Below are 26,624 nucleotides of genomic sequence, written 5' to 3' on the forward strand. Positions count from 1 at the left end.
CATATACATTTAGATCATTAATTGTTTTATCCAATTTTCAGAGTGATAAAGTAACGATTGTAGACCATCACTCAGCTACAGAGTCATTTATTAAACACATGGAGAATGAATACCGATGTCGTGGTGGCTGTCCAGCTGACTGGGTCTGGATTGTACCTCCGATGTCTGGAAGTATCACCCCTGTATTTCATCAGGAAATGCTCAACTATCGCCTCTCACCATCCTTTGAATATCAGGTAATTCACTTTCTATGAGAAAAAAAAACAGAACCCACTAAGTCCTAATATTGTGCTTTGTATTAGGGATCGACCGATTATCTGCAAAGCCGATATATCGAGGGCCGATATGCACTTTTCCTGATATATCGGAATTGGCCCCGGAGGTTACCAATATTGCCGATATTTTGGGAAAGTGCATGTATCGGAGTGATGCCTGCAGCTAGAGGCATCACCCCAGTACTGGCGTCCATAACCGATGGTCGGCTGTCTTGTAATGACAACCGATGCGGCTGAGAAGCCGCTCGACTGTCATTACAAGGAGTGGGAGGGGATGTCCCCCCCCTCCTGCCACCTTCCGCGGCTCGCCCGGGTCTCCCGTCCCACCAGGAGACCCAGGCAACCAGCCTGCACGGCCGCCGAAGACCCGATCAAAGCCGCATTTGGCTCTGATTGGGTCTCCATGCAAAAACCCGGAAATGTGATGTCATGAGTGACATCACTTCCGGGTACTGTCTGGCGCCAGATTAAAAAAAAATGACAGCATTCACAACAGCCAAACTTGGCGTTTTGAATGCTTTTAAGTGCAGAGGAGGGGTTTGGGGTCTTTTAGACCCCCAGATCCCTCCACAAAAGTACCTGTCAAAAAAAAAAATTTTTTTTTTAATGTACAAAAATATCGGCCAATATCATATGCATTGGCCAAAATATCGGTACCGGTATCCGCAATGAAAAACCGATATCGGTCGATCACTGCTTTGTATACTAAGTGTTCAAATAATTTGCTTAATTCAAACTTATCCATAACACTTCACTTCTTTCTACCCCGTGTTGTTGCTATCAGATTGACATTTTTATGGACCTTTTGTTTAATTCTGTTACCCAAGAAACTGAATTTTTTTAAATCTAAATTTTGAATCACTTTATTTTAGGAACACTGGTTACATACAAACAACCCTGATAAATGGGGCACTGTTATTGCCCTAAAATCCATTGGCCTTACATATATCTACACACAATAAGCGCACCTGTAATTAAGAATGATCTTTCAGCTTTTTACCATCTTTTGGTGTGGAGCTGAGTGCTTGCTATATTGACTTATTATTTAGTTACTACTTAGACCATGGTACTGTCAAATATTGTTCTAGTGAGCCTAGACTAATCATTTTTAGTAATGACACTGAAAATGATGGAATGTTATAAAGTACCTGCTGTTTAACAAATAAGAAGCCATGTACAAAACCTCCTTCCACTTGGAGTGGGCTTAAAAAGGTGAACTGATAATTACTGCATTTTAAATCAGAATATTCACAAGCATGAAAAATGTTTAAAAAACTTTGTTAAAACAAACTTTTTTTTTTTTAAGAAAATGCTAAAACAAATTGTTTTATGCTGTGCTGCTCTTTTACAGCATGCTTACTGCAATAGGTTCTAACACCCCCAACCCCCCAAAAAATCAATGCAGTAGGAGAATTTAACGCATGTACCATGTGTAACAGTAATTGTAAGTCCACAAGAGCAATTAAAGCGGCATAAAATGGAGCCTATAACCAATTCAACCTCAATGAGTGGACATGGACTACTTTTTCCACAAACTATATTTACTATTTGCAGTTTGAACCATTTGCCTAAGGTTGACTACCAAATTTCAGTTTAAGAGGTTTAGGGGGCTCATGCTTATTCTGAGCTGAACAGTCAACCATTCTGTCTGAAATCTCATCTTTCTGTCTGGCAGAGATTGCCTAATCAACACCCAGGCTACACAACTGTCTTATCTCCTCCTTCTTCCCAGATGTGTGAAGAGGTGGCCAAACAAACAAAAATTAGCTCAAATTTTTTTTTTTCAGATATATTCTTTTATTTAAAAAAAAAAAAAAAAAAAAAACATACAGTTTCCAATAAAATCTACAACAAAAGTTATAATTACAACACTTCAGAACAATAACCTCATAAATACAAAAAAAAAGGAAGAGGGAAGACATTTAGGTCTACACTTGAGGGAAAATCAAGGGGTTTCCATTTAGAGTGGGAATATAGAATTGAGGGAACCAATTAATTTGCTTATCAATTGTATTTTTTAATGAAGTTACTATTTCCTCACTGACTGTGGTAAATCACGCTAGGGTTGATTTACTAAAGGTAAATAGACTGTACACTTTGCAAGTGCAGTTGCACTCCACAAGGGCATTTGCTCCAGAGCTTAGTAAATGATTGGATGATGGAAGTTTTTAGAGTTTCTCCTCATTTACTAAGCTCTGAAGAAAATGCCCTTGCATAGTGCAGCTGCATTTGCAAAGTGCACAGTTTATTTGCATTTAGTTAATCATGTTCACTATGTTATACACTGCTAGATATACAGTGCCTTGCGAAAGTATTCGGCCCCCTTGAACTTTTCGACCTTTTGCCACATTTCAGGCTTCAAACATAAAGATATAAAACTGTAATTTTTTGTGAAGAATCAACAACATGTGGGACACAATCATGAAGTGGAACGAAATTTATTGAATATTTCAAACTTTGTTAACACATAAAAAAGAGAAAAATTGGGCGTGCAAAATTATTCAGCCCCTTTATTTCAGTGCAGCAAACTCTCTCCAGAATTTCAGTGAGGATCTCTGAATGATCCAATGTTGACCTAAATGACTAATGATGATAAATAGAATCCACCTGTGTGTAATCAAGTCTCCATATAAATGCACCTGCACTGTGATAGTCTCAGAGTTCTGTTTAAAGCGCAGAGAGCATCATGAAGAACAAGGAACACACACCAGGCAGGTCAGAGATACTGTTGTGGAGAAGTTTAAAGCCGGATTTGGATACAAAAAAATTTCCCAAGCTTTAAACATCCCAAGGAGCACTGTGCAAGCGATAATATTGAAATGGAAGGAGTATCAGACCACTGCAAATCTACGAAGACCTGGCCATCCCTCTAAACTTTCAGCTCATACAAGGAGAAGACTGATCAGAGATGCAGCCAAGAGGCGCATGATCACTCTGGATGAACTGCAGAGATCTACAGCTGAGGTGGGAGACTCTGTCCATAGGACAACAATCAGTCATATACTGCACAAATCTGGCCTTTATGGAAGAGTGGCAAGAAGAAAGACATTTCTTAAAGATATCCATAAAAAGTGTCGTTTAAGGTTTGCCACAAGCCACCTGGGAGACACACCAAACATGTGGAAGAAGATGCTCTGGTCAGATGAAACCAAAATCGAACTTTTTGGCAACAATGCAAAACGTTATGTTTGGCCTAAAAGCAACACAGCTCATCACCCTGAACACACCATCCCCACTGTCAAACATGGTGGTGGCAGCATCATGGTTTGGGCCTGCTTTTCTTCAGCAGGGACAGGGAAGATGGTTAAAATTGATGGGAAGATGGATGGAGCCAAATACAGGACCATTCTGGAAGAAAACCTGATGGAGTCTGCAAAAGACCTGAGACTGGGACGGAGATTTGTCTTCCAACAAGACAATGATCCAAAACACAAAGGAAAATCTACAATGGAATGGTTCACAAATAAACATATCCAGGTGTTAGAATGGCCAAGTCAAAGTCCAGACCTGAATCCAATCGAGAATCTGTGGAAAGAACTGAAAACTGCTGTTCACAAACGCTCTCCATCCAACCTCACTGAGCTCGAGCTGTTTTGCAATTTTTCAGTTTTTTTATTTGTTAAAAAAGTTTGAAATATCCAATAAATTTTGTTCCACTTCATGATTGTGTCCCACTTGTTGTTGATTCTTCACAAAAAAATTACAGTTTTATATCTTTATGTTTGAAGCCTGAAATGTGGCAAAAGGTCGAAAAGTTCAAGGGGGCCGAATACTTTCGCAAGGCACTGTATATAATGGTGCAACCAAAAAAGTTGTGGTTGTGGGAAGAAAAAAATGAAATTGGGGCCTGTTGGCCAATCAAAAAGTGTTTTGTACAGCCCTGATGAGCTATGTAGTGTCTGCTGATGTTACCCAATAACTGTGAAAACTACTGTGATATGTATCTCTTATGTACAGCCTGATCCCTGGAACACTCACATATGGAAAGGAGTAAATGGGACTCCAACCAAGAAGAGAGCCATTGGATTTAAGAAGCTGGCCAAGTACGTATTGAATCAGTGGCTGTATAATGCAAATAGTATTGTTGCATTTTATTATTATTAACTCTGATGAACTTTATCTACAGGGCAGTAAAATTCTCAGCAAAATTAATGGGACAAGCAATGGCTAAAAGAGTAAAAGCTACAATCCTCTATGCGACAGAGACAGGAAAGTCTGAAGTCTATGCAAAAACTCTGTGTGAAATCTTCAAGCATGCCTTTGATGCGAAGGTAAGACATTGTTTTAAAGCTTCAGTCTCCAGGGATGTTATAAACATCTGTGAAAAAATCCAAACACCGTGGAAGAAGATTAAAGATGTACGGCATTATGCTAAAACACATTTATACATACAGAAATAATCCTGCATATAGAGTATGTGAAATAAGAAAGTCTTTGGATTACAGCTGTTGTGAGTTTTATTTATCCTCTTGTACAGAAAATTGCTCCGCAGAAACATATTTGACATTGTATTTTGTGTTTTCAATGGCAATCACAAATAATTGCTTTTTGGTCCAGGTCTATGGATCAAAGCAATTTTTTAATATAACTGGTAGAATTTTGTTATATTTTTTTTATAAGATTCGTGAGTGTTCATTTGTGAATCACTAGCATTGGTGTGGGTCAGTTTTATTTTGATCTACAATGATGCCCGTCATTGTTTTTTAAGACCTTTAGGATTGCTCATTCCAGTTCCTATAGGCTTTTTTCATTGTGAATGTATTTACATTCACAAAAAATAAAGATAAGCTGGTTTTGATGCTGGCTGAATGTTCAGAGAGTATTTCTCATGAGCGGTTGGCATTCTGCCATGATGTTATCAGTCCAGATACTGTAAGATAAGTCCAGGATTTTAGGGGTAAGGTCACTGTATAGTACAGAGGAAGACATACACTGACACCTGTCACTCACCTGTTTACTAGTAAAGCCATATGATCACAATGTCATGGCTGAAATGGTGATAGTATGATCAGTAATCACACTGATTGGTTCCTAATCTTTAGCTGGAACCAGAAGCTGTCAGTAATAGTAATAGTGTGGTCTCAAGGCCAAGGCCAGCCATAGACTAAGCAAATTTCTTTCCTGCAACCAGGGGTTGCAGGAAATAAATTTGCTTGGTTCCCCTATCAACACAGCCACCGCGCAAGATTTGAACTGCCTATGGCCAGCTTAAGAGTAAGCAGTGATGTACACTCCTATCTGTCAAAACAGAATGTAGAATAATGTTCCCTCTGCACAGGGCATTGTGCAAGGAAACATTAATATATAGGTTGCACTCCTAATCCTAAAAGCTAGGATTAGGAGTTTAGTTGTTAAGTGTAATGGTCACCTTAGGCCCCTTTCACACATACGGTCCATTCAGATCCGCCTGTCAGTTTTTCAGGAGGATCTGAACGGATGCCCAATGCATCTCTATGGGGCATCGGATGTCAGCGGAGACATGTCCGATGACATCCGATCCTGTCCGTCAAATCCGGACGGATGGAAACCCTATTTTCCATCCGTCTGATGGATTGGATCGGGTGAGAATGGACAGGCGGTTCGTTCTCACCTGATTCCCCATAGAGGAGAGCAGGTATCTGACACCTCCGTCTCCACACAGCGCAGAGACAGAGCTGTCATCCGCCTGCTCAGCGGGAATCGGCGGATCGATCCCCCGCTGAGCAGAAAATGGAACGGACATGTGTGAAAGGGGCCTTAAGGTTAGGATGAGGCTAAGAGCTAAGCCATTATTTTAGATTTTAGGTGATAGTGAAGAGAGTTAGTTGCTAAAGTCACACTAAGGTTTAGTCTACGAGGCTAAGAGAAGTCAGGCCTGTAAGAGTATTTTACTACTATTTTAGTGTTGGAAACAATACGAGCTTCTGTTGAGTTAATGATGAGGCTGATTATGATAAAGGCTGTTGATCTATGAGACAGCTTGTAGGTCAGTGGTGCTCATCCTTTTGAAGAGCGAGGGCCACTTAAGTGATTTGGTAACCCGTTGCAGGCCACAGTGAACTATGGGGTTTTACCACCCTTCAAACCACAAATGTAAACAAGCCCTTACTTTCCTGAGCCCCCTATAAGGCTGCTTTCACACTGATGCTATGTGGTTTACCCGCACCATGCCTGCAGAGTGGTGCACCTGTGGCTTTCCTGCAGGAGGTTAGCTGCGCTTTGCCATATATTTCAATTACTGTATATCTTGCAGGTGTGGTGCACTTTCAGAAAGAGCACCAAACCTGCAGAATGTAATAGAAGTCTATAGCTCAGTGCAGGTAACCCGCAGGAAAAGATACAGGTGCACTGCTCTGCACCTGTGGATCACTGTGAAAGCAGCCTAATAAACCTTTTTTTTATAAGTGCTAATATGCAAATTGCAAAAGTGCAGTGTATGTGATATTTAATACACTGACCTTTTTCTCTTCCGGCTTCTGCTGGCATCGCTCTCCAGGCTGCTATAAAGGTCCCAGCAGAAGTGCACTTGGTATTACACTGCCCAGGACAGGAGCCGGCACCACAGAGGAAGCATTGGCTTATGCGGCTCCTGCTCTCTCCGGGGCCGCCTGCTTTCTTCGCTGCTGGAACGGGCTCCATGCACTCTGATGCTCTGGGATGGTGGATTTGCAACCCATTGAACGCGATCTGGGCTTGCCGATCCACCATCCCAAAGCATAGGCATGCGTTTCCCTGGTTTGAAGTTGAGGACCACTTCAGAGTACAATAAAGCAGAAATATAACTGTGCCATATTAAAGGCAATGAGTGAGGACAAATCCTCTCTTGCAAGTCTACGCAAATCCCTCCCAGTACCCTGTGTATTGTTGAATGCAATAATATATGAGTGGTACACAGTGCTCCTCCTCTGAGCCTGATGTCTGGTGGCCAGGAGATTAGAGATGCTAATATAAAGACAGACTTTAGGCAATTATGCTAGCAGTAGTCAACAGTGGTTGGATTAACTATTTCAAAGGTCAGTTTAGAAGTTTGATGTTATATTTGCGGGTATTCTGCCTTAAATATGTTACTTCAACATTTCATATTCCTGATATGTGTCTGCTGTATTATGCACTTGTGTTAAAAAGTATCCTGTGCTCTTTGGATTACTTCCTTTAAGTGAAATACCTATTGATTCTGCCATGTTGCCTGCTTTCCTATTTTAAACTGACCATGCTAGACATAGAAGTACAACCATTCACTGGGAAGAAGTTTTGCCTTTAATTCCTATTTTTAGCTGAATGGGTTTCTTTACAACTCACTTTTGTTAATCAAACTTAAATAACTTTGGTATAAAGCAGCTGCCCACACAGGAAATTCTCACCAGAAAAACAGACAACAGAAATTGCCAAGTCACCTGGCTCCCTCTTCAGAAGCCCCACTGCTCTTTTCACTGGTCCCTCAGACCATCTAACCCAGCTCTTGGCTCTCCTGGCTCACTAAGCCTTTTTTTTACAGTAATGTGCTGCACTGGCCCACTCTTTAGCCTCTCAATAGGGAATCTCCAGACATCCCAGGTTCTCTCACTCCTCCTAGACTCCTATATTCGCCTTTGCTCTCCCAGTCCTCCAAATTTGCTTAGCTGTCCTGACTCTCTCAGTCCTGTTGCTAAAGAATCTCTTCTCCAACAAGGAGGGCTGTCTCCTGAGTATAGCACTCTAATGGCAATACGCCTGTCTCCTGGATGGAGCACACACCTGTCTCCTGACAGAAGCCCTGAGCTATGTCCAAACCTTCATTACAAGGGCTGGGTGCACCAGGACCTATACCCCGCTGGTTTTCAGCAAGGCCTGGACACTAGGTTGGAGATTTTCTCTCTCCCAAAGCACTTTGAAATCTCCAAACTACGTCGCCCAATCCGGGAATACCAAAATCTGGGGAAAGTAGTGGAAACAGTTTTCTCTACTATTAATCAATACTCCAGAATTCCACACTCTGAATACGTGTGAGCCGTGGGTCCTTTTAAATTCATTTTCACAGTGGCAGGGCCTTGAATTGTCATCATGGATATAGAATAATTAAGACTATTGCTGCTGGATTTGATTGATCACTGCTTGGGCTGAGCTTATTTCTCAGGCCTTTTTTGTCACAATTATGTATGTGTGTTTTTTATACTTGCCTTCCACCTTGGCAGCCAGTGCCTTACAGTATGCGTTAACGTAGGACCAGTTAAGGTTCTGATTATTATGGTCATCTTAAGAAAGTAGGCTACATTCATAATTATACAAAATGCCTATAATCATCATATGTTAATGATTGCATTATAAAGGTCCATGTAGTATGTTTTACTTTTCACCACAGGTGATGTCAATGGATGAATATGATATTGTACATCTAGAGCATGAAACCCTGGTTTTAGTAGTTACCAGCACCTTTGGAAATGGGGACCCACCAGAAAATGGAGAGGTAAGAATCATGTGTATGATGGGATGTTATAGAAGGTGACACTTGAATAATGTTCATTTGTTTTAAAAATATTGTAAATTACAAGGCTGGCAAGAGTCAGGTTTTTAAATACTGTATACAAATATAATTATAGAATACAGAATCAACTAGGTTTTAAGGCAAAATTGGCTGGCCTTGCAGATTACAGATTACCAAAACTATACAAATTGAGATTGAGTTCTGACATCATATTAGAGGTGTGTAAGGATGTACACAGTATGATGCAATAGTAAATATTCAGTCATTCTACATAGTACATTGCATATGCCTGACCACTCAAAACACAGCACAACACTGTATATACATTGTGCTATATATTGCTATACATTGTATACTGCACTCCGCTCCACTTTGTACACAGTACCTTATATAATATTATTATTATTATTATACAGGATTTATATAGCGCCAACAGTTTGCGCAGCGCTTAACAAAAATGAGGGCAGACATTACATTTACACTACAATTTGGAACAAAAGGAATCAGAGGGCCCTGCTCGTTAGAGCTTACAGTCTAAAAGGGAGGGTCAATTGATACAAAAGGCAATAGCTGTGGGGGATGAGCTGATGGAGCAAGTGAAACAGCGTTATTAGTTATAATAAACTACACACTGTTCTATTCCTTACACTGTGCTCATTATATATAGTTAGTCAGGTTGAAAAAAGACACAAGTCCATCTGGCTCAACCAATAAACCAATTGGCTCAACCAACTATATATCCCACACTACCCCATTCTGTACACTGCTGTTCAATATATACTCCATCCCACTCTACTCCATATGGTGTGCTGTACATTATACATTCCACACTTCTCCACTTTGCACACTATGCTGCAATGTATAATGCATACTGCTCCGCAATAAATGCATGAAGACACTCAGATGTGTAAACCATGCTGTACACTGCTCAATGCTCTCCTATATACCTCAGCGTACATTCCTTACATGTTACTCCACTCTTTTGTGTTCAATTTTCATTAATAGTTAACGGTACATGAAGACTGAGAAAAACATAACATCAGCAGTGTTCGTAGAGAGGGCTGCAAGGGTCGATGGTAGTGCCACTGCGCCCCCGTAGGCACCCCATAAAGGGAACTAGCTGTGCCTACAGGGGGTAGGGAGATGCTACTCCTGTTGATCCAAGAGGTTACTCCACTCTTTACAGTGTGTTGTACAATATGTACTACATGCTGTTGCACTTTGTGCACTATACTGTATATCACATATTTCACACTGCTGCACTCTGTACACTATGCAGCAGACAATAAATTGCATTGATGCTTTCTGTGCCCAAATGGGCACACCTTTGCTAGTATGCATGATAATATTATCTTATAATATTTTAGCATGAATGTATATTAATACGAGCATATGTTCTCTTATTTTGTTCTTTATTTATGTTGCAGAAATTTGGCTGTGCTCTCATGGAGATGAGGCATCCTAATTCTAATATAGAGGAGAGAACGTGAGTTTACCTTTAAAGATGAATTTTCTTTGCTAGAGACAGTTCCCAGGAGCTTAGTATTTATTGATGCACTTATATTCTGTCTCCACAAACTCCATTGTGTGGAATCACCCTGTAGCTGGAAAGGAAACATTTTCAAAGGCAGGACAAGAAGTCCAACCAAGATGGATGTGATAGATGGGGCAATAGATTAGAATTGGCCTGCCAAACAGCATTGTTCCAAAATGCCACAAAAATATAATGAAGGCTTTTGAGTGTTAGAATTACAGTATGTGCTTAAAAAATAACTATGGCTGTGTGTAAAGCCTCGTACACACGATCAGATTATCGAACGATCTGTCATCCGTTTTTTGTTGCATGCTAGTCTCATGTCGAAAACGAAGAGGTTACTTTCATACAAAAATTCCCGTAGGACAGAATTCAACTTCAGAAGTGATGTCATGTGTTGAATTGTTTTGTATGTGTTCTTTTGTTTCTGAGCATGCCTAGTATTGCTCTTACAATTTTTTTCAGTACGAAAACTGTACTAATTAAACAAAAATCGGACATTGTGTTGACGTACGATAAAAAATTTTATAGCCTGCACATCCAGTTTTTGTCTTCCGTATTCGTAATCAGCTGTTGAAAGCACCATACTAACAATCCGAAAATTGGCAGATCGTTCGTCGGACGAAATTTTCCTTCCGATTTTCGTATCGTGTGTACGGGCCTTAAGTCATCCTGTGACTGGGAAGGAAAAAGTCAATACATGGATTATTTGAACATTTATCATCTTTATCATTTTGTAATAGCTTACTTAGAGTTATTACATTTGTGCGCTTCCATAAAATGGTGCATCCTCATAAAATCTGTATTTTTTTTCTCTGTAATTATTTATATGAAGTACGCATAATTTAATCTGTACTGACGCTCAGGATAGTCACCCTTTGGCTGCCATAGCATAACTTGTCAAAGCTTGATGGTACTTTATTATGACAGTTTCCTGATGTATGCCTGAAAAATCACAGTAATTATATTTCATAAATACTTACAGTTAATTAATCCAGATATGACTGGGCAGGATGCAAGAAAAATAATGTCTCTAATTGGGAAAGCAAATATTTATTAAAGCTGAATGAATAAAAAAAGTTGGCATAGTCAATACTAAATCATACATATATTGTGTTCATTTTTAGGAGCTATAAGGTCCGGTTTAATAGTGTTTCTTCCTCTGCTGATGCCCGGAAGTCATCAGGTGATGAGACTGGACCTACTGGTGACAATTTTGGAAGCGCAGGCCCTTTAGCTAATGTAAGGTAAGGATTCGAAATTTTTCCAAAAATACAGCAAGACCTTACTTAAAAATGTTTCTAAGCCTAATATTGCCATTAAAAGCTGTAGTGCAGCCATTCGCTCAATACACATTTAAAATGCATATGTCTCTTTTATCTACAATACGATATATATTTCTGTTCATTCAGTCCTGAGATATACACAGCCCTGTCAGCCACAATGGTGACCGACTTTTCTCTATTTAAGTTAGCAAGGTCGTAGATCATATTTTTTTTCCGCCCTGGGCAGCTAGAGGAAAATAGGAAAAACAGAGTGCAGTGATCTGGAGTGCATGGGTCAGGAATGCGTAATGCACAGACTTCAGAGGTAAGGAGTGTGCATGGAACCAAGTGCAGGGGTCAGGAGTGTGTACCACACAGAGCGCAGGGGTTGGGAGTGCAGAATGCACAGAGTATTTGGGTCAAGAGCGCATAACACACAAATCTCTAGGGTGAGAAGTACAGAAGAAGTAGAGATCTTACCCACAGCACAGATCCCCCCCCCCCCAAGTACAGCTCCCCTTATTACAGCTCCCCTCAGTACAAATCCCACCTTAGTACATCTTTCCCCAGTACAGATCTCCTCTCCAGAACAGCCCCCTCCCCCCAGTACATATCTCTCCCCCCTCAGCACAGCTCTCCAGTACAGATCTCCCCCCCCCCGTACAGATTCCCCCCCTTCTTAGCAGAGCTACCCCCAGCATAGATCTCCCTCCCCCTAAGTAGAACTCCCCCCAGTACAGATCCACCCTTGCCCCCTTTCTTAGCACAGCTTTCCCCAGCACAGATCTCCATCCTCCCCTTAGTACAGCTCCCCGAATACAGAACCCGCCATGTACAGCTCCCCCCAGTACAGAGCCCCCCCTTAGTACAGCTCCCCCTCCCAGTACATTTATCTCCCCTCAGTACAGATTTCCCCCTCCTTAGTACAGATCGTCCCCCCTATTAAAAATACTCATCAGTCAAGTCAGGTTCAGAGTGAGTCATGTGACAGAGATGATGAGATAAGGAAATCTTCACTCTGAACTGCAGTTGCCTGTCTTAGACCTGACAGGCAGCAGAAGCGGTGGCTGCAGTGTGCATTGCCTGTCAGCATTAGCAGAAAGCAGCATTTTCACTATGGATGCTCGGGGGTTTTGGACTCCCTTATCCCCTCTTGCTCCTGGAAATTGGAGCAGCACAAGCTGATCATCTCCTTGCCACTTGTCAGTTACTCAACAATTATGAATGGCAGACACTCTGATCTCTGCTCTCTTCAAAATGTTCATTGCCAACACATATGCATCCCTGAATGGCTCCTACTACAATCCCTCCCTCTCCCCCTCTCCCAGTCTGGTTGCTATGGTACAGGGAATTACAGGAGGCCGACAGTAAAGCAAATTCAGGAACTTGCAATACTTGCATTTCAGAAAATGCTCATTGATTTTTAATGAATACTTAACTGCAGTAATTGTTTTCTATATCTGTGTGGAGTGATCCTAAAATAAGAGGCTAAGAAACAAAGTTTATTGATTTACTATTTTTGTTAGCTTGTTTTTAGGAAATTCTTCTAACAACCGGAGAAACAGTCAGGCTGCTGCATGCTGTCTGGTTAATTTTACTGCCCATACACTTTTTATGTTTTAAACCAGCTTTTAACCACTAACCTTTGTTTGTTTAATGGGATCAAAGAATAAAAATAAGAGTGGAAATCCATTGAAAATGCCTTCTTTAGCGGTACTGATATAGATTTCACCCATTTTTCCACTGGAAACATTAAATTAATTGTGGCTGATAGCCACCAAATTGGAAGCTGCCAAATCGACTAGTATATGGGAAGCATTACATGTAGTTGGTTATTAGAAAGCACCTATTACATTGCTGCCAGGAGCTGGTCTCAAGTTCCTGGTGGCAACTTCTTGTCTAGCATCACCAGGAACAGGTATTGGAATTAAACATTTGATCATTGCAACTTAGCAAAAAAGGGTAACTCCACTTTGATGGAAAAAAAATAGCAAATAAAAAAAAATAATATAGTATATACAATTGCAACACAAGTCATATTGTAATTGAGTGTTATTAAAAATTACCTTTCCTTTTCAGTCTGCAGCTCTCTAATTTTCTGTAAAGTGCAATGCAATATGGCTAATAAACAGGCAAAAAATTTGGGGGAGCATACCCATGTATTTCCAAAGCTGCTGCAGCTATGAACCAAAAGACATGTATATTAAAAAAGAATAGCGCGCAAATGCAAAGGAAATTACTACCAAATCTGAAGAGAGTCCATAAATAAAAATGGGGGTTTGGTCCCACCATATGGCCATATCGTGCTCAAGCCCACTACTGCGTCAAAGTACCCCATTATCAGTGGGTCCTACACTATCCATGAAAAAGAGATGAATTCAGCCTTTCTAACCCATGGAGATAATACTCCTTGCTGGGAAAAATGTGCAAATGCACTACAGGGGACTCCTCCTATATCCACACACACCTGTACTCAATCAGTGTCCACCATCAAGTGGATATAGGAGGAGTCCCCTGTAGTGCATTTGCACATTTTTCCCAGCAAGGAGTATTATCTCCATGGGTTAGAAAGGCTGGATTCATCTCTTTTTCATGGATAGTGTAGGACCCACTGATAATGGGGTACTTTGACGCAGTAGTGGGCTTGAGCACGATATGGCCATATGGTGGGACCAAACCCCCATTTTTATTTATGGACTCTCTTCAGATTTGGTAGTAATTTCCTTTGCATTTGCGCGCTATTCTTTTTTAAAATGCAATATGGCTACCTGGATGTGTTCTGTACACAGAATGTGTACATAATGCCTCCCAGAAACACCATTTCCTGCTTGTGTATTTGGCTCACTGATTTTCGCAAAAGTCTACACCAAGCTACAAGTCAGATTTTTGGCATCCCCTGCAACAAAAATTTCATTTTTGGTAAGATACTCCCAATAGGAAATAACGTCTAAAGGGCTGCAGACACTACAATTTTCCTCATTGGAGCCCTGATTCTGCAGTAGCTGGTTAATAACTATGAAACCACTCCCATTAGACTTACTTAGCACAGTGTCACAGAGGAACAAACAGGGGTTTCTTCAGAATAACAAAAGGTAGGAATCTGCAACAAAGTTTATTCAAATCCTTGCAATGCTAATAGATCACCCAGAGGGAATTTTTTTTTTTTTCAAAAAAAGTAGAACTATAGGCAAAACTATTTTTTTTTTTTTTTTTTTCATTTTAGATAGAGCAAGGGAGGGTTATAACCCCTGTCACATATTTTTCACCATCTGTGTCCCATTGCAGAGATTTCACTACCTTTCCCAAACAGGAAGTGAGAGGAAATCCCTGCAAATTATGGGAATTCCTTGGCAACCTTAGTTTACCCATTGGGAGATTTCCCCCTCTATTACTTTTCTGCGGACCACCCAAATTTGGGATTTTCTTTTACTTTCACTTTCAGTAATAATAGTAAAGAGGACAAATAGAGAAGGTAAATCTCCTTAACGGGGACACATACAGCAATAAAAACTGACAAGCGCTCTAATTCCTCTCCATTCTATCCAAAACGAACAAAAAAAACTTTTGCCTTTAGTTATACTTCAAAGGAGGAGGAAATGTGGGTACAACCAGGGACACTCAAGGAAATTTGTGGAAGAAAGTGCATGGTATTTGAGCTCCTAGAATACTGAAAAATACCTTTGGATCTGTTATTTTGTCTATTTTTGAACATTTGCAGAGATAACAGATGTTAAGGAGAGAAGCAGTATAAATAAAACACATTATACATACATTAATCACAGTATACATGTATACAGAATGTATTTCTGTTTTATTGGTATTCACCCATTATGTTTTAGTTGTTTATCTTAAATAATTATATTTGTTCTGTATTGTAGATTCTCAGTCTTTGGACTTGGCTCTCGAGCTTATCCTCACTTCTGTGCCTTTGCCCGAGCTGTGGATACTCTGCTGGAGGAGATGGGAGGAGAGCGAATTATGAAAATGGGGGAGGGTGACGAACTTTGTGGACAAGAGGAATCTTTTAGAACTTGGGCCAAAAAAGTGTTCAAGGTAGAGATATATTTCCAATCACTTTGCAGCCTTTGAGTCAGTATTCACACATTTACATCTTTTTAGAACGAATATTTTAATAAGCAATTTTTCGTGAAACCAAGTAATTGCATCACTACAGTTTAAAGTGCACCTGTCACAAACAAAAGCAAATTAAACATGTATGATTAGACAGTATACTGTATATTCACTGCATTGAATGTGCCTAATGTTGCCCCTACCTGTACATGTACAATTATTAATGTAAGTGTGGACAGCCCATTTTATTGGAATAGATGTCACTTTGGTTCTCTTTATATTGCCTAAAAACTGCATAGATTTCTCAGTGTGCATGTTATACCCATGGCATCCAGAGTCTCAATTTCAATGCATTATCTAGGCAGCGAGAAGTATTTTTCCTTGACACAAGACAGCACTAGCAGGTATTCCATGTAGTGGAAGATACGGTTGTGTGTGTGATGCATATTTCATTCATTCAGTTAAAAATTAATTATATATAATGTGTGTGTATATATATATATATATATATATATATATATATATATATATATATATTTTTTTTTTTTTTTCCAATGTAAATGTGGAAAATTTTAAATGAAAAACATTTAAGACGTTGTATACCTTTATATAGGGTATAAGACATCAATATATACAGGTAAAAAACAACAGGTGCACTTAACTTCACCCCCTCCAGAAGTATATATCTGCCCCTTCTTCATTCCCCCACAAATCCATCTGTCCCCAGAACCAAAAAGAAGTAGCTGGTACATGTTACTAGGAAGCGCAATATCAGTGCATGTTCTCCACATTTGCAATTGGAGTACCTAGCATCTTAGGTATTCAATTTTGTTAGCTGTGTGGCTATAAACTGTTGGTGGGCCTTGGAAAACATAGCAGGTGTGTGACTATCTGCAGTCAATTTTAGCACATGAGGTAGGCAGTGTGGGGGTTATTTACTAAAGCTGGTGCGTTCAGAATCTGGTCCAGATGTGCATGGTAGCCAATCAGCTTATATCTTCAGCTTGTTCAATTAACGTATGACAATAAAACCTGGAAGCTGATTGGTTTCTATGCAGAGCTGCACCAGATTTTGGATGTACTAGTTTTCGGAAATAACCCCCTTTGTCTCCAAAATAAGATCAATATACGGAAGTAAATGGCTATTCACAAAGTATACTAACTCCTGAAATCTGGAGTTATGATTTAATAGTAACATTTTTAATATTGCAGTGTAGGATCACTTTAAGCATATAAAAAAGATATCTCTTCTTTTTTGCTGCCCCTAAATTGGTCATCAGTTGAAAGAATAATGTGTCATCATTCAAGAATATAAAGACCACTCATTTCTATATTGTAAATGTAATTTGTCGGCGGCATCTGCACATTAAATCATGATCACCAGAGTAGACATCTAGGGAGCATAATTTTCCTTTTCATGTGCAGAAATCTGTCCATGACACTAAGCAGACATCACAACTTCCTGGAAATCCGGAGGTAGCTGGGAGCCATTTTTTGACTGAGATATAAATTAGTGTCAGGATTTGCTGTGTATGTTTACTTTTTGTATTGAAAGTATAAAAGTTGAATACTGGGGCTTAACTGTGCAAATATATGTGTATGGTTTCCAAATTTACACAGAGCACACATGAAAGCTGACCTTCCAGGTTAAACCTGCATCTCAGCAGGCAACACGTATACTGTAAGAGAACATCAAACTGAAGAGAATAGAAGTGGTCGGGAAAGCTTATAAAAGTATAGACAAATGGATTATGGAATCATTAGGCTATAGTAAACCTTAATGTGAAATGTGTCAAGGCATTATTTGATCTTTTTGCTTATACTTTTAATAAACCACAGCATGTGTCTTCTCAAAACATTTTTTTCCTCTTCACTTTAAGTTAGCACCTGGTAAAGCTGGGTTTATGGACGGCAGCAGTATACCTAACTTTTATAACTATCAATGGCCATAATTTATTCTGACTGCTTATTAGTCTTTTCTACTTACAAGTACTTCTCATGAGGTCTATTTACTGGTACAGATCATACTCAATATTTTATGTATTTATTGCAGTCAGACATTCCCTAGTATTTAAGACAGATTCCAGTTGGCTAATCTGTAACAAATGGTATAGCATGCTCCTACCATAAAATTTAAGGCAGATTAAAAAAAAAATAACAAGATAAAGTATGAATGGCCCATTAATCCATTAATCAACCCCTTCCTGCCCAGGCCAATTTTCAGCTTTCAATGCTGTAGCACTTTGAATGACAATTGCTCGGTCATGCAACACTGTACCCATATGACATTTTTAGAATTTTTTTGAGACAGATAGAGCTTACATTTGATGTTATTTAATCACCACTGGGTATTTTATTTTTGCTAAATAAATAAATAAAGCCTGAAAATGTTTAATCAAAAAAAAGTTTTTTTGTAGTTTCTGTTAAAAAATTTAGCACATAAGAATTTATTCTTCTTTACTGATGTGCGCTGATGTGGCTGCACTGATGGGCACTTATGAGGATGCACTGCTTTGCACTGATAAGGTGGCACTGATAAACTGCACAGATGGGCACTGATAATCAGGGCCCTGATGATCAGTGCTCTGATTATCTGTGTAAAGAATGTACTGACAGCCTTGATGGTTATCGGCTCTCCTTTCTTCACACAGACACAGCAAGTGAGGAAAGGACTGCCGATAACCGGCAAGTCTGTTTACATGTGATCAGCTGTGATTGGACACAGCAAATACAAGGTAAAGGGCTGCTGTGATTGATGCTTTATCCCGATCTGTGACCAGCTGTGTCCTAAGGACACAGTGGTCACTCAGCATGCCGCAGGGGGCTGGGTTCTGGGATGATGTCCACGGATGCCCTCCCAGAACTGGAGGATCGTGCTGTAGCGTTCTTTCGGCTATAGCGTGGTTGGCAAGTGGTTAAAAGATAAAATAGCAAAACCAGCTCTTGCTGCAATATTCAATCCATAGTAGTCCCATAATACTTTTTATTTTTTTTGCCAGTCTGGTGGGCAGCATGATTCAATCCACTTCCTTCAAGTCCAATTTATTCTGGACCACCCTCCCCCTTTGTGACTGGACAGTGAAAGGAAGAGCAGCATAGTAATGAGCTTATCCCTTAGTTACTCTGTCATCTATCAACACGCTTCTTGTCAGCAGATAAACTGATTGGCTCCTTGTACTGCTTTTTTCTCTTACCACCCGGCCCTGCTGTACAGGGACTGCAAGACCAGGTCAGATACCAGGTCGAATTCAGGTATCTAAAAGTATCCACACTTGCATTTAAAAGCACATTTACTGATGTATTAATAAATACCAAGCTGTAATGTGTGCCAGCCTAAAGTTTGGCTTTAAAAGGAAGCATGTGTCGAGAGAAATATGTGGCCTGCCTTTAATGACTTATTTTTCTGAAAATGCTACTTGCCTAATAGTAACACTGATCTACTGGTTTCATAACACAACCTGGAACAAATAGGCAGATCAGAAGTCTTTTCCCACAGAAACCACTGAATACAGCCAGACAACTAGCATTTTCAGAAGAGGCCACAAAAGGCATCCTAAATAACGATTTCAGCCTAGGTTTCCTTTAATGCACTGGAGAGGATGGGGATAACTGTGAGCTGATATGTTTTTAAAGGTCTGTCTGGCATGATAACACACAATTCAATTCACTAGTTACTCAGCATAACAAGGATTTCTTTATCCCAACAGGCTGCCTGTGATGTATTCTGTGTAGGAGATGATGTTAACATTGAGAAAGCAAACAATTCCCTTATTAGTAATGACCGCAGCTGGAAGAGGAGCAAGTACCGAATCAGCTTTGTGGCTGAGGCTCCTGAACTCACACAAGGTATCGTATTCGTATATGCACACACTGGTCATGAGTAAAAATATTGAAGACACAGGACTTAACTCACAAAGCTAAAATGGCAGGATAAGGTTTCTTTATTTTTTTAAAGGGACCGTTATTTGCAACCGCTCCAAATGAAATTTGAAAAAGAGTCATGTGGCAAAAAAGTAAGCTTCTTATCCTTGTGAATTAAGCCTTGTGAATTGGGGCCATGCTTCTTCATGGATGTCATATTGGTAGCAGCGGCTGTGTCTGTGCAGCCACTGCTTCCCAATATATGACAATGGGACTTCACCCTCGTGCCGGTAAAACACAGCCCTGCATGGGGCACGTATGTAATTTCCCTGTGTGAACAAGGCTTTATCCCCTCATTTTTCTAAGACTAAAATCTTTCTCTTTTAATAGCTCTTTACAGTGTTCACAGAAAGAAAGTGTATGGAGCCCGGCTAATATGTCGCCAGAACCTTCAAAGTACAAAATCCAGGTACGCTCTTTCTGGAGACCCTTACTTTTATTGCTTGTTTATTTCTACCTATTTTGGGAACTTTTTGTAAATGACCCAGAAAGAATTCAACTGGTAGAGTATGTCTGGACATGTACACTTGTACAATTGTAAACTGGTCTGCTTTATATGTTGAGGCCACTCTTTATAAAGAGATTATGTCAATTTTAGAAAGTATGCTGTGGTATCAATGTGCACAGAGCAGAAACACTGTTGGCCTTGAAGTGTTGGCCTCAGAATATGAGGCCTTCAGGCAGTGAAATTGATTGAAGGCCAAGAGAAAGCTGCTCAGGGCCTTGTGATTCTTATAAGAATACAAGACTAGTTACAGCTGTGACCCCTAAAAGAGATAGAGAGGTGCCTCTAAATGTAGCAATATGGTTACATTTAACCACTTTACCCTCGCCCACCGTGCATATACTGCGGCACTCACAATCTTCCGCAGCAGAGGGAGAAAGACAGACGGCTGATGTAAACACAGCCGTCTGTCATTCTCCCTTAGATCATCACAGAGGCTATGCGATCCTGCTATGTAGGATCGTATATCTCTGTGATGATCTAACAAGCCATGCCCCCTGATAGTTAGAATCACGCCACTAGGGTCACACTTAACCCCTTGATCACCAATAAAGTTAACCCCCTCCCTGCCAGTGTCATTTTGACAGTAAAAGTGCATATTTATAGCACTGATTACTGTAGTAATGTCACTGGTACTCCCAAAAGTGTCAAAAATGTCAGTCAGGGGTCCAATCTGTCCGCCACAATGTCGCAGTCCTACAAAAAAAATCGCAGATCGCCGCCATAACTAGTTTAAAAAAATAAAAATAAAAATGACTTTCCTGTAGTTAGTAAACGCAATAACTTTTGTGCAAACCAATCAAAATATGCTTATTGAGATTTTTTTTTACCAAAAATATGCAGCAGAAAACAAATTGGCCTAAAATGTTCAATAATTTTGATTTTTACTTTTTTTTTAAATTCATATAAAAAAATGTGAAAAATATTGTTATTTTTTCAAAATTGTCGCTCTTTTTTTGTTTATAGCACAAAAATTAAAAATCGCACAGGTGTTCAAATAGCACTAAAAGAAAGCTCTGTTTGTGGAAAAAAGGTCATCAATTTCGTTTGAGTACAGCATTGCACGACCGTGCAATTGTCCGTTAAAATCACGCAGTGCCGAATCGCAAAATAGGGCTTGGTCTTTGAGCAGCCAAATCTTCTGGGGCTAAAGTGGTTAATGAAGGTACAACATTTAGCAACTCACATGGTTGATGATTGAATCAGGCACATCTAAGTATGCAGGCATCCGGGGTAAAGCTGTCCACATAGACTGTCCTCCGCACCGCCATCAACGTCATCCCTTCCACACTGCTCTCCACAAGCTCTTCAAGCCTCGCTTTCAGATCGCTCTACTGCAGGGTAGTCTTCCTGTTTACGACTGCAGACTGACAGCGGTGAGAGCCGGTGGTGCGGAGGATGGTCTATGTGGATGCCTGCATACTTAGATGTACCTGTTTTAATCATCAACCAAGTGAGTTGCTAAAATTTTGTCCCTTCATTAAATGTAACCATATTGCTACACTTAGAGGCGCCTCTGTTCTCTTTTATACTCTGTAGCTCCTGCTGGATTTTGCTTCTAATCCCCTTGTGGAGGCTGCCATTTGTGGATGGACATTTTATAGATACACAACATTCACATTGCTATAATCTTTTTATATGGACTATAAACTAGTTGTATAAATGGTTGTGGAACTAATCATCTGAGTTTCCATCATTTCTTATGGGGAAATTCACTTTGATATACGAGCACTTTGGATTCCGGAACAAATTATGCTTGCAATCCAAGGTTTTACTGTAGTTCAGAAAACTGAAGAATGAAAAGTTGTTCAGGACTGAAAAACGCAAGACCTTTCTGGTGGCCTGAGTCTCCTACCTTTCTACTATTCCATCACTGCAGCTTTTGTCAATCTCTTCAGCATTCAACAGTTCCATGAGTTGCAGATACCCATGTCCCCTGTCATGTGTCGTGATTCCATCCTCTAACCCAGTGGTCCTCAACTCCGGTCCTCAGGGCCCACTAACAGGCCAGATTTTAAGTATTACCTTGGGGAGATGCAGACTAGAATACTGCAATCACTGAGCAGCAAATGATATCACCTGAGATGTATTTCAGTTATCTTGCAAACCTGGCCTGTTAGTGGGCCCTGTAGGCCAGGGTTGAGGACCACTGCTCTAACCCATGCATCACTACAGGACACAGCAGTGATATAGAGGTTTTAGAATGAAGCCACAGTACTGAGGGGCTGACACAGGCATTCAACACTCCTTTTCAAATACTGAAGAGACTGATAAAAGTTGAAGTTCTGGAATTGACTAAAGGTCAGGGAATCATGCTTCTGGAGAGGTGAGTATAATACCTCTTCAATTGCAGGAGAATTTGAACCTAATTTAATAAAGCAGCTGAAAGGGCTGCTTGAACTTTCAGTTCCATTTAGATTTTTGGGGATATTTTCAAAGTACAGCTAAACCTTAACCTGTTTATATTGTTTTGAATATAATTGAAAGTATTATCAACCCTGTCAGGTGCGTTTTAGCTGTCTGAGTCCACCCTGGGAAGGGTTACACTTTCTATTTGTCCTAAGACTGAAAATAAGGGAAAATTCGAAATGTGTTATTGTGAAAGGAACCACAGTTGAGGAAAATTTTTCCAATTGGAATATACTTGTTTGCAAAATTCATCCTATTCTTTATGTGTCCATAGGAGAGGAAGTAAAGGGAAATCTAATCGATGGGACAGATATGGTTAAAAAAATCTGATGGGATTTAACCCTTTCCTATGCCAGAAATAAAAAAAAAAAATGTCTTTTGGCTTTAGACATACTTTAATAATGTTTGATTAGATTTTTTTTACTAGATTGACTGGGTGTATGAGTAAATGTTATGGGTAGTCATGGAGACAATAACATTCTACAAAGAATTCTGCTAACCAATTTCGGACTGGAAAGCCACTAAAGATAATGTTTCTTTTTGTTTTTTATAGCCGATCCACTATATTCCTTCGGCTCCACACCAATGGACACCAAGAACTGAAATACAGACCAGGAGATCACTTAGGGGTTTTTCCCGGCAACCATGATGATCTTGTCAATGCCGTGATTGAAAGACTGGAAGATGCTCCACCTGTCAACCAGCTTGTTAGAGTAGAGATTTTGGAGGAGAGAAATACTGCCTTAGGTTTGTTATGTTTAATTCAAACGTATAAATTTAACATAAGATGGTTATGTTATTAACAGTATTTAAGATACTTTATTCTTTCTTCATGCTTGAATCTACATTTATTTTTGGTGCAGTTTTCAGAATATCTTATACAAAAGTGGGTTTACCCATGGTTTGCCTTAACTTTTTTTATTCTTCAGTTCTCCCTTTTCTTAGCCAAAAAAGAGTTTTACCAATTCAAATTTAAAATGGATGTAAAAATGTAAGATAGCCATGTGCATTATCATCAATTTCTATTGTGCCATGCATGTTAGCACTGTTACTCTGCAGTTTGTACAAGTCTTTACAAAAGCATTGCACTGCAGTAGTAGCATGAATTATCTCTATTATTTTCAAACCATTTTCTGAGTGTCAAGCTTTATACTACAGGAAACTGCACAAGTGTCAAGGATTTTTGCATTACAGTGCAGTTAATGCCTTGCAAAACTGTTTTTTTCATTCATTGGAGCTTGCGGGCACACAACTTTGACATCCTAAGTGACACCCCTCAGTTAAGATAGCCACTTTAAAACAGGTTCTTTCCTATCCAGGTCATGGTATAGCTAGTAGTAGTTAGTCACATTTAGGTGTAACTAAAGGCAAAACATTTTTTTTCATTTTTGGTAGAGTAAGGTGGATATAACCCTGTCAATTTTTTTTTTTTGCCACCTGTGTCCAATTGGGGAAGATTTTCCTTCACTTTCTGTCCTATAGCCAAAACCTAAAGTTAGTGGAAATCCCTCCAAAGTGAGGGAATCCTAAAGTGTCAACAGAGTCACTATGTCCCCATTGGAAGACTTGTATTCTGATGTCAATCCAAAATTTTGGATTTTCTTTTACTTTCAAAGGTAAACAGGACAAATAGAGAGGAGAGGGTGAATCTCCCTAAATGGGGCACAGACAGCAATAGAAACAGACAGGTGCTCTAATATCTCTCCACTCTATCCAAAATGAAAACAATGTTGCTTTTAGTTGCACTTTAACTGGACTTGATCTGTAACATTGAAGATGTTTCATAATTTCACCATGCCAGTTCTTCATTTCAAATTAGTGTCAGAAGATACCCCAGCATTTACATCCACACATGTAGTACTCATCCAGCCACTATGAAATGTGTACACATTGATTGTCCAAAAACAGGATGAGAGATGTGAAGGCTGTGGAAACACCCTGTTCTAGTTACATAATGCCATTTTTGGTGTCATGAAGTCTTAATTCCTTTAACATTTACATCAAATTACCAGTATAGAGATGATAAAATGGCATTATATGTGGAAGACAGATGGTGCTGAAGGCCTCATCCTTTGTTCAGGGATCGTTGTTCCAGTTTGATGTAGACGGCCTCTTTTACACCCCTTGCAAGCCAGTTGTCCTCTCTGCTCAAAATGTGCACCTCACTTTCCTTGAAGGAATATCTATTTTCCTTAAGCTATAGGAAGACTGATAAATATTGACCTGTAGAATTTGCCTTCCTATGCTGGGCCATTTTGTTTGTTGAGAGATTGTTTTATCTCAATAATGTACAGATCTCATTAGTTAACATACTGCATTCCATATACAAAGTTACTTTGCTTTTGTTTGGGTGTTAAGTTTGTAAAAAAGAGACCAAACCTGGGTTGCGATACCGATATAATGGGGTTGTTTTACTAAAGAGAAATCGGCTGTTTACTTAGCAAGGAAAGTTGTATTTTGCATTAGAATTTACCCTTGAGCTTAGTGAATGAGGTAAAGCTTTGCTGACTTCCATCAACCAAACATGCGCTGTTTTTTCTATTTTCCTTGCACATGATTGGGAATTCTTTGCAAAGTGAGATTTTTCCCACGTTCACTAAGCTCTGGGGTAAATTCCCATGCAAAATACAACTTTCCTTGCTAAGTAAACAGCCGATTTCTCTTTAGTAAAACAACAACAATGCGTAAACAACCTTACAAAAGATTAGTATCCCAACAACTGATGGAATAAAATGCATGGCCAATGATTATGCAGGGAATGGATACCTCCCCTTCTCTGCTGCCTATATGCAATTTCACGCTGTACCTAATGGTAAATCTGGCCCCAGTGCTTTCAGTTATATACCTGAGAATAGTAGATTTTACCTCATCCAAACCTGATTTTTTTCATGTTATTCTGGTTTAAAATGACTAAAACACTGACTAGTTTCAAGCCCATGACTACTAAAAACAAAAACATAATCACTAAATATTGTTTTACATTGTTCAGTTTGTTTTTTATCAGTAAATATACAAACAACAGCACAGCCTTCTTAATACAATATATACAATTGACTTTAAGTCTCCATTCACACTACCGCGACTTGTCAGGCGACTTGTCAGCCTGACAAGTCGCGGTCCGTCGCGGTCCATGCAGTGCTACAGGACCCGTTCTAATAGGAGCGATACAAGTCGCTCCGACTTAGAAAAAGGGTCCTGTACTACTTATATGAAGTCTGTGCAAGTCGCGCCGAAGTCGCGGTGCACGCGACTTGTGAAGTTGCCCCCGAAGTCGTGCCGCTTCAGTGTGCATGCGGTCTTAGAGTTTAACTTGGTAATTATTGCAGTATAATTATCTCTCAACCACATATACATGTGGTTACTGCACAGAAGTCATATATCTAAAATCAGAAAACAGCAAGCTACTGACAATGAAAACTAGCAGACAGGTGTCCAAATTCTAAAGCTGTGTGGTATGATGATACAGGTGTAATCAGTAACTGGACTGAAGACGAGAGGATCCCTCCATGCACCATCTTCCAGGCCCTCAAGTATTTCTTGGATATCACAACTCCACCCACACCACTTCTGATGCAGCAAATTGCATGTCTCGCCACCAATGAAAAAGAGAAAAAACGTCTAGAGATTTTAAGCAAGGTATTGTCACAATCAGTTTTTAGAAATAGCATTCTTTGTGACATCTGCCTATATAAAATAAATAATGATTGAGTATTTTTTGCAGAAATGTTGCAAATGTTTAATTAAAAAAGATGTCTATCTATCTATCTATCTATCTATCTATCTATCTATCTATCTATCTATCTATCTATCTATCTCTGTTGAGAGTGCTTCCAATAATGCTGACTTTGCTACTCAGGGCTTACAAGAATACGAGCAGTGGAAGTGGTACAAGAACCCCACTATTGTCGAGGTGCTAGAGGAGTTTCCCTCAGTTCAGATGCCGTCATCTCTGCTGCTTACACAGCTATCCCTGCTACAACCTCGTTATTACTCCATCAGCTCCTCTCCCGATTTGTATCCTGATGAGGTTCACCTTACTGTTGCAGTTGTGTCCTATCGTACAAGAGGTAATGTTAGAAAACTTGTAAAATAACTTTTTTTTTATGAAATAGCATAATTTCTCAGTGATATTCCCATCCACAAAATTCTTGCCGTTTTTTTAAAAATTGGGGTTGATTTACTAAAACTGGCGAGGGCAAAACCT

The 26,624-nt window shown here is 39.6% G+C and overlaps 1 protein-coding gene across 7 annotated transcripts in view; it reads left to right on the forward strand.

The window, feature by feature from the left end:
- The window catches only part of NOS1 (nitric oxide synthase 1), a gene marked incomplete at its 3' end in the record, with an annotated part of 435,619 nt that overhangs the window by 397,707 nt on the left and 11,288 nt on the right, over positions 1 to 26,624 (forward strand). For all 7 annotated transcript variants that reach the window (XM_082252128.1, XM_082252130.1, XM_082252134.1 and 4 more), the window contains 12 exons: positions 42 to 236; positions 4,233 to 4,318; positions 4,402 to 4,546; positions 8,593 to 8,697; positions 10,143 to 10,201; positions 11,377 to 11,496; positions 15,393 to 15,567; positions 19,293 to 19,431; positions 19,837 to 19,915; positions 22,974 to 23,167; positions 25,887 to 26,056; positions 26,277 to 26,487. In XM_082252128.1, the coding sequence (XP_082108254.1) occupies positions 42 to 236; positions 4,233 to 4,318; positions 4,402 to 4,546; positions 8,593 to 8,697; positions 10,143 to 10,201; positions 11,377 to 11,496; positions 15,393 to 15,567; positions 19,293 to 19,431; positions 19,837 to 19,915; positions 22,974 to 23,167; positions 25,887 to 26,056; positions 26,277 to 26,487 (1,678 nt within the window). The remainder of the gene's footprint in view (positions 1 to 41; positions 237 to 4,232; positions 4,319 to 4,401; positions 4,547 to 8,592; positions 8,698 to 10,142; positions 10,202 to 11,376; positions 11,497 to 15,392; positions 15,568 to 19,292; positions 19,432 to 19,836; positions 19,916 to 22,973; positions 23,168 to 25,886; positions 26,057 to 26,276; positions 26,488 to 26,624) is intronic.

Source organism: Pelophylax lessonae (genome assembly GCF_965119305.1).
Source record: "Pelophylax lessonae genome assembly, chromosome: 1".
Lineage (NCBI taxonomy): Eukaryota > Metazoa > Chordata > Amphibia > Anura > Ranidae > Pelophylax > Pelophylax lessonae.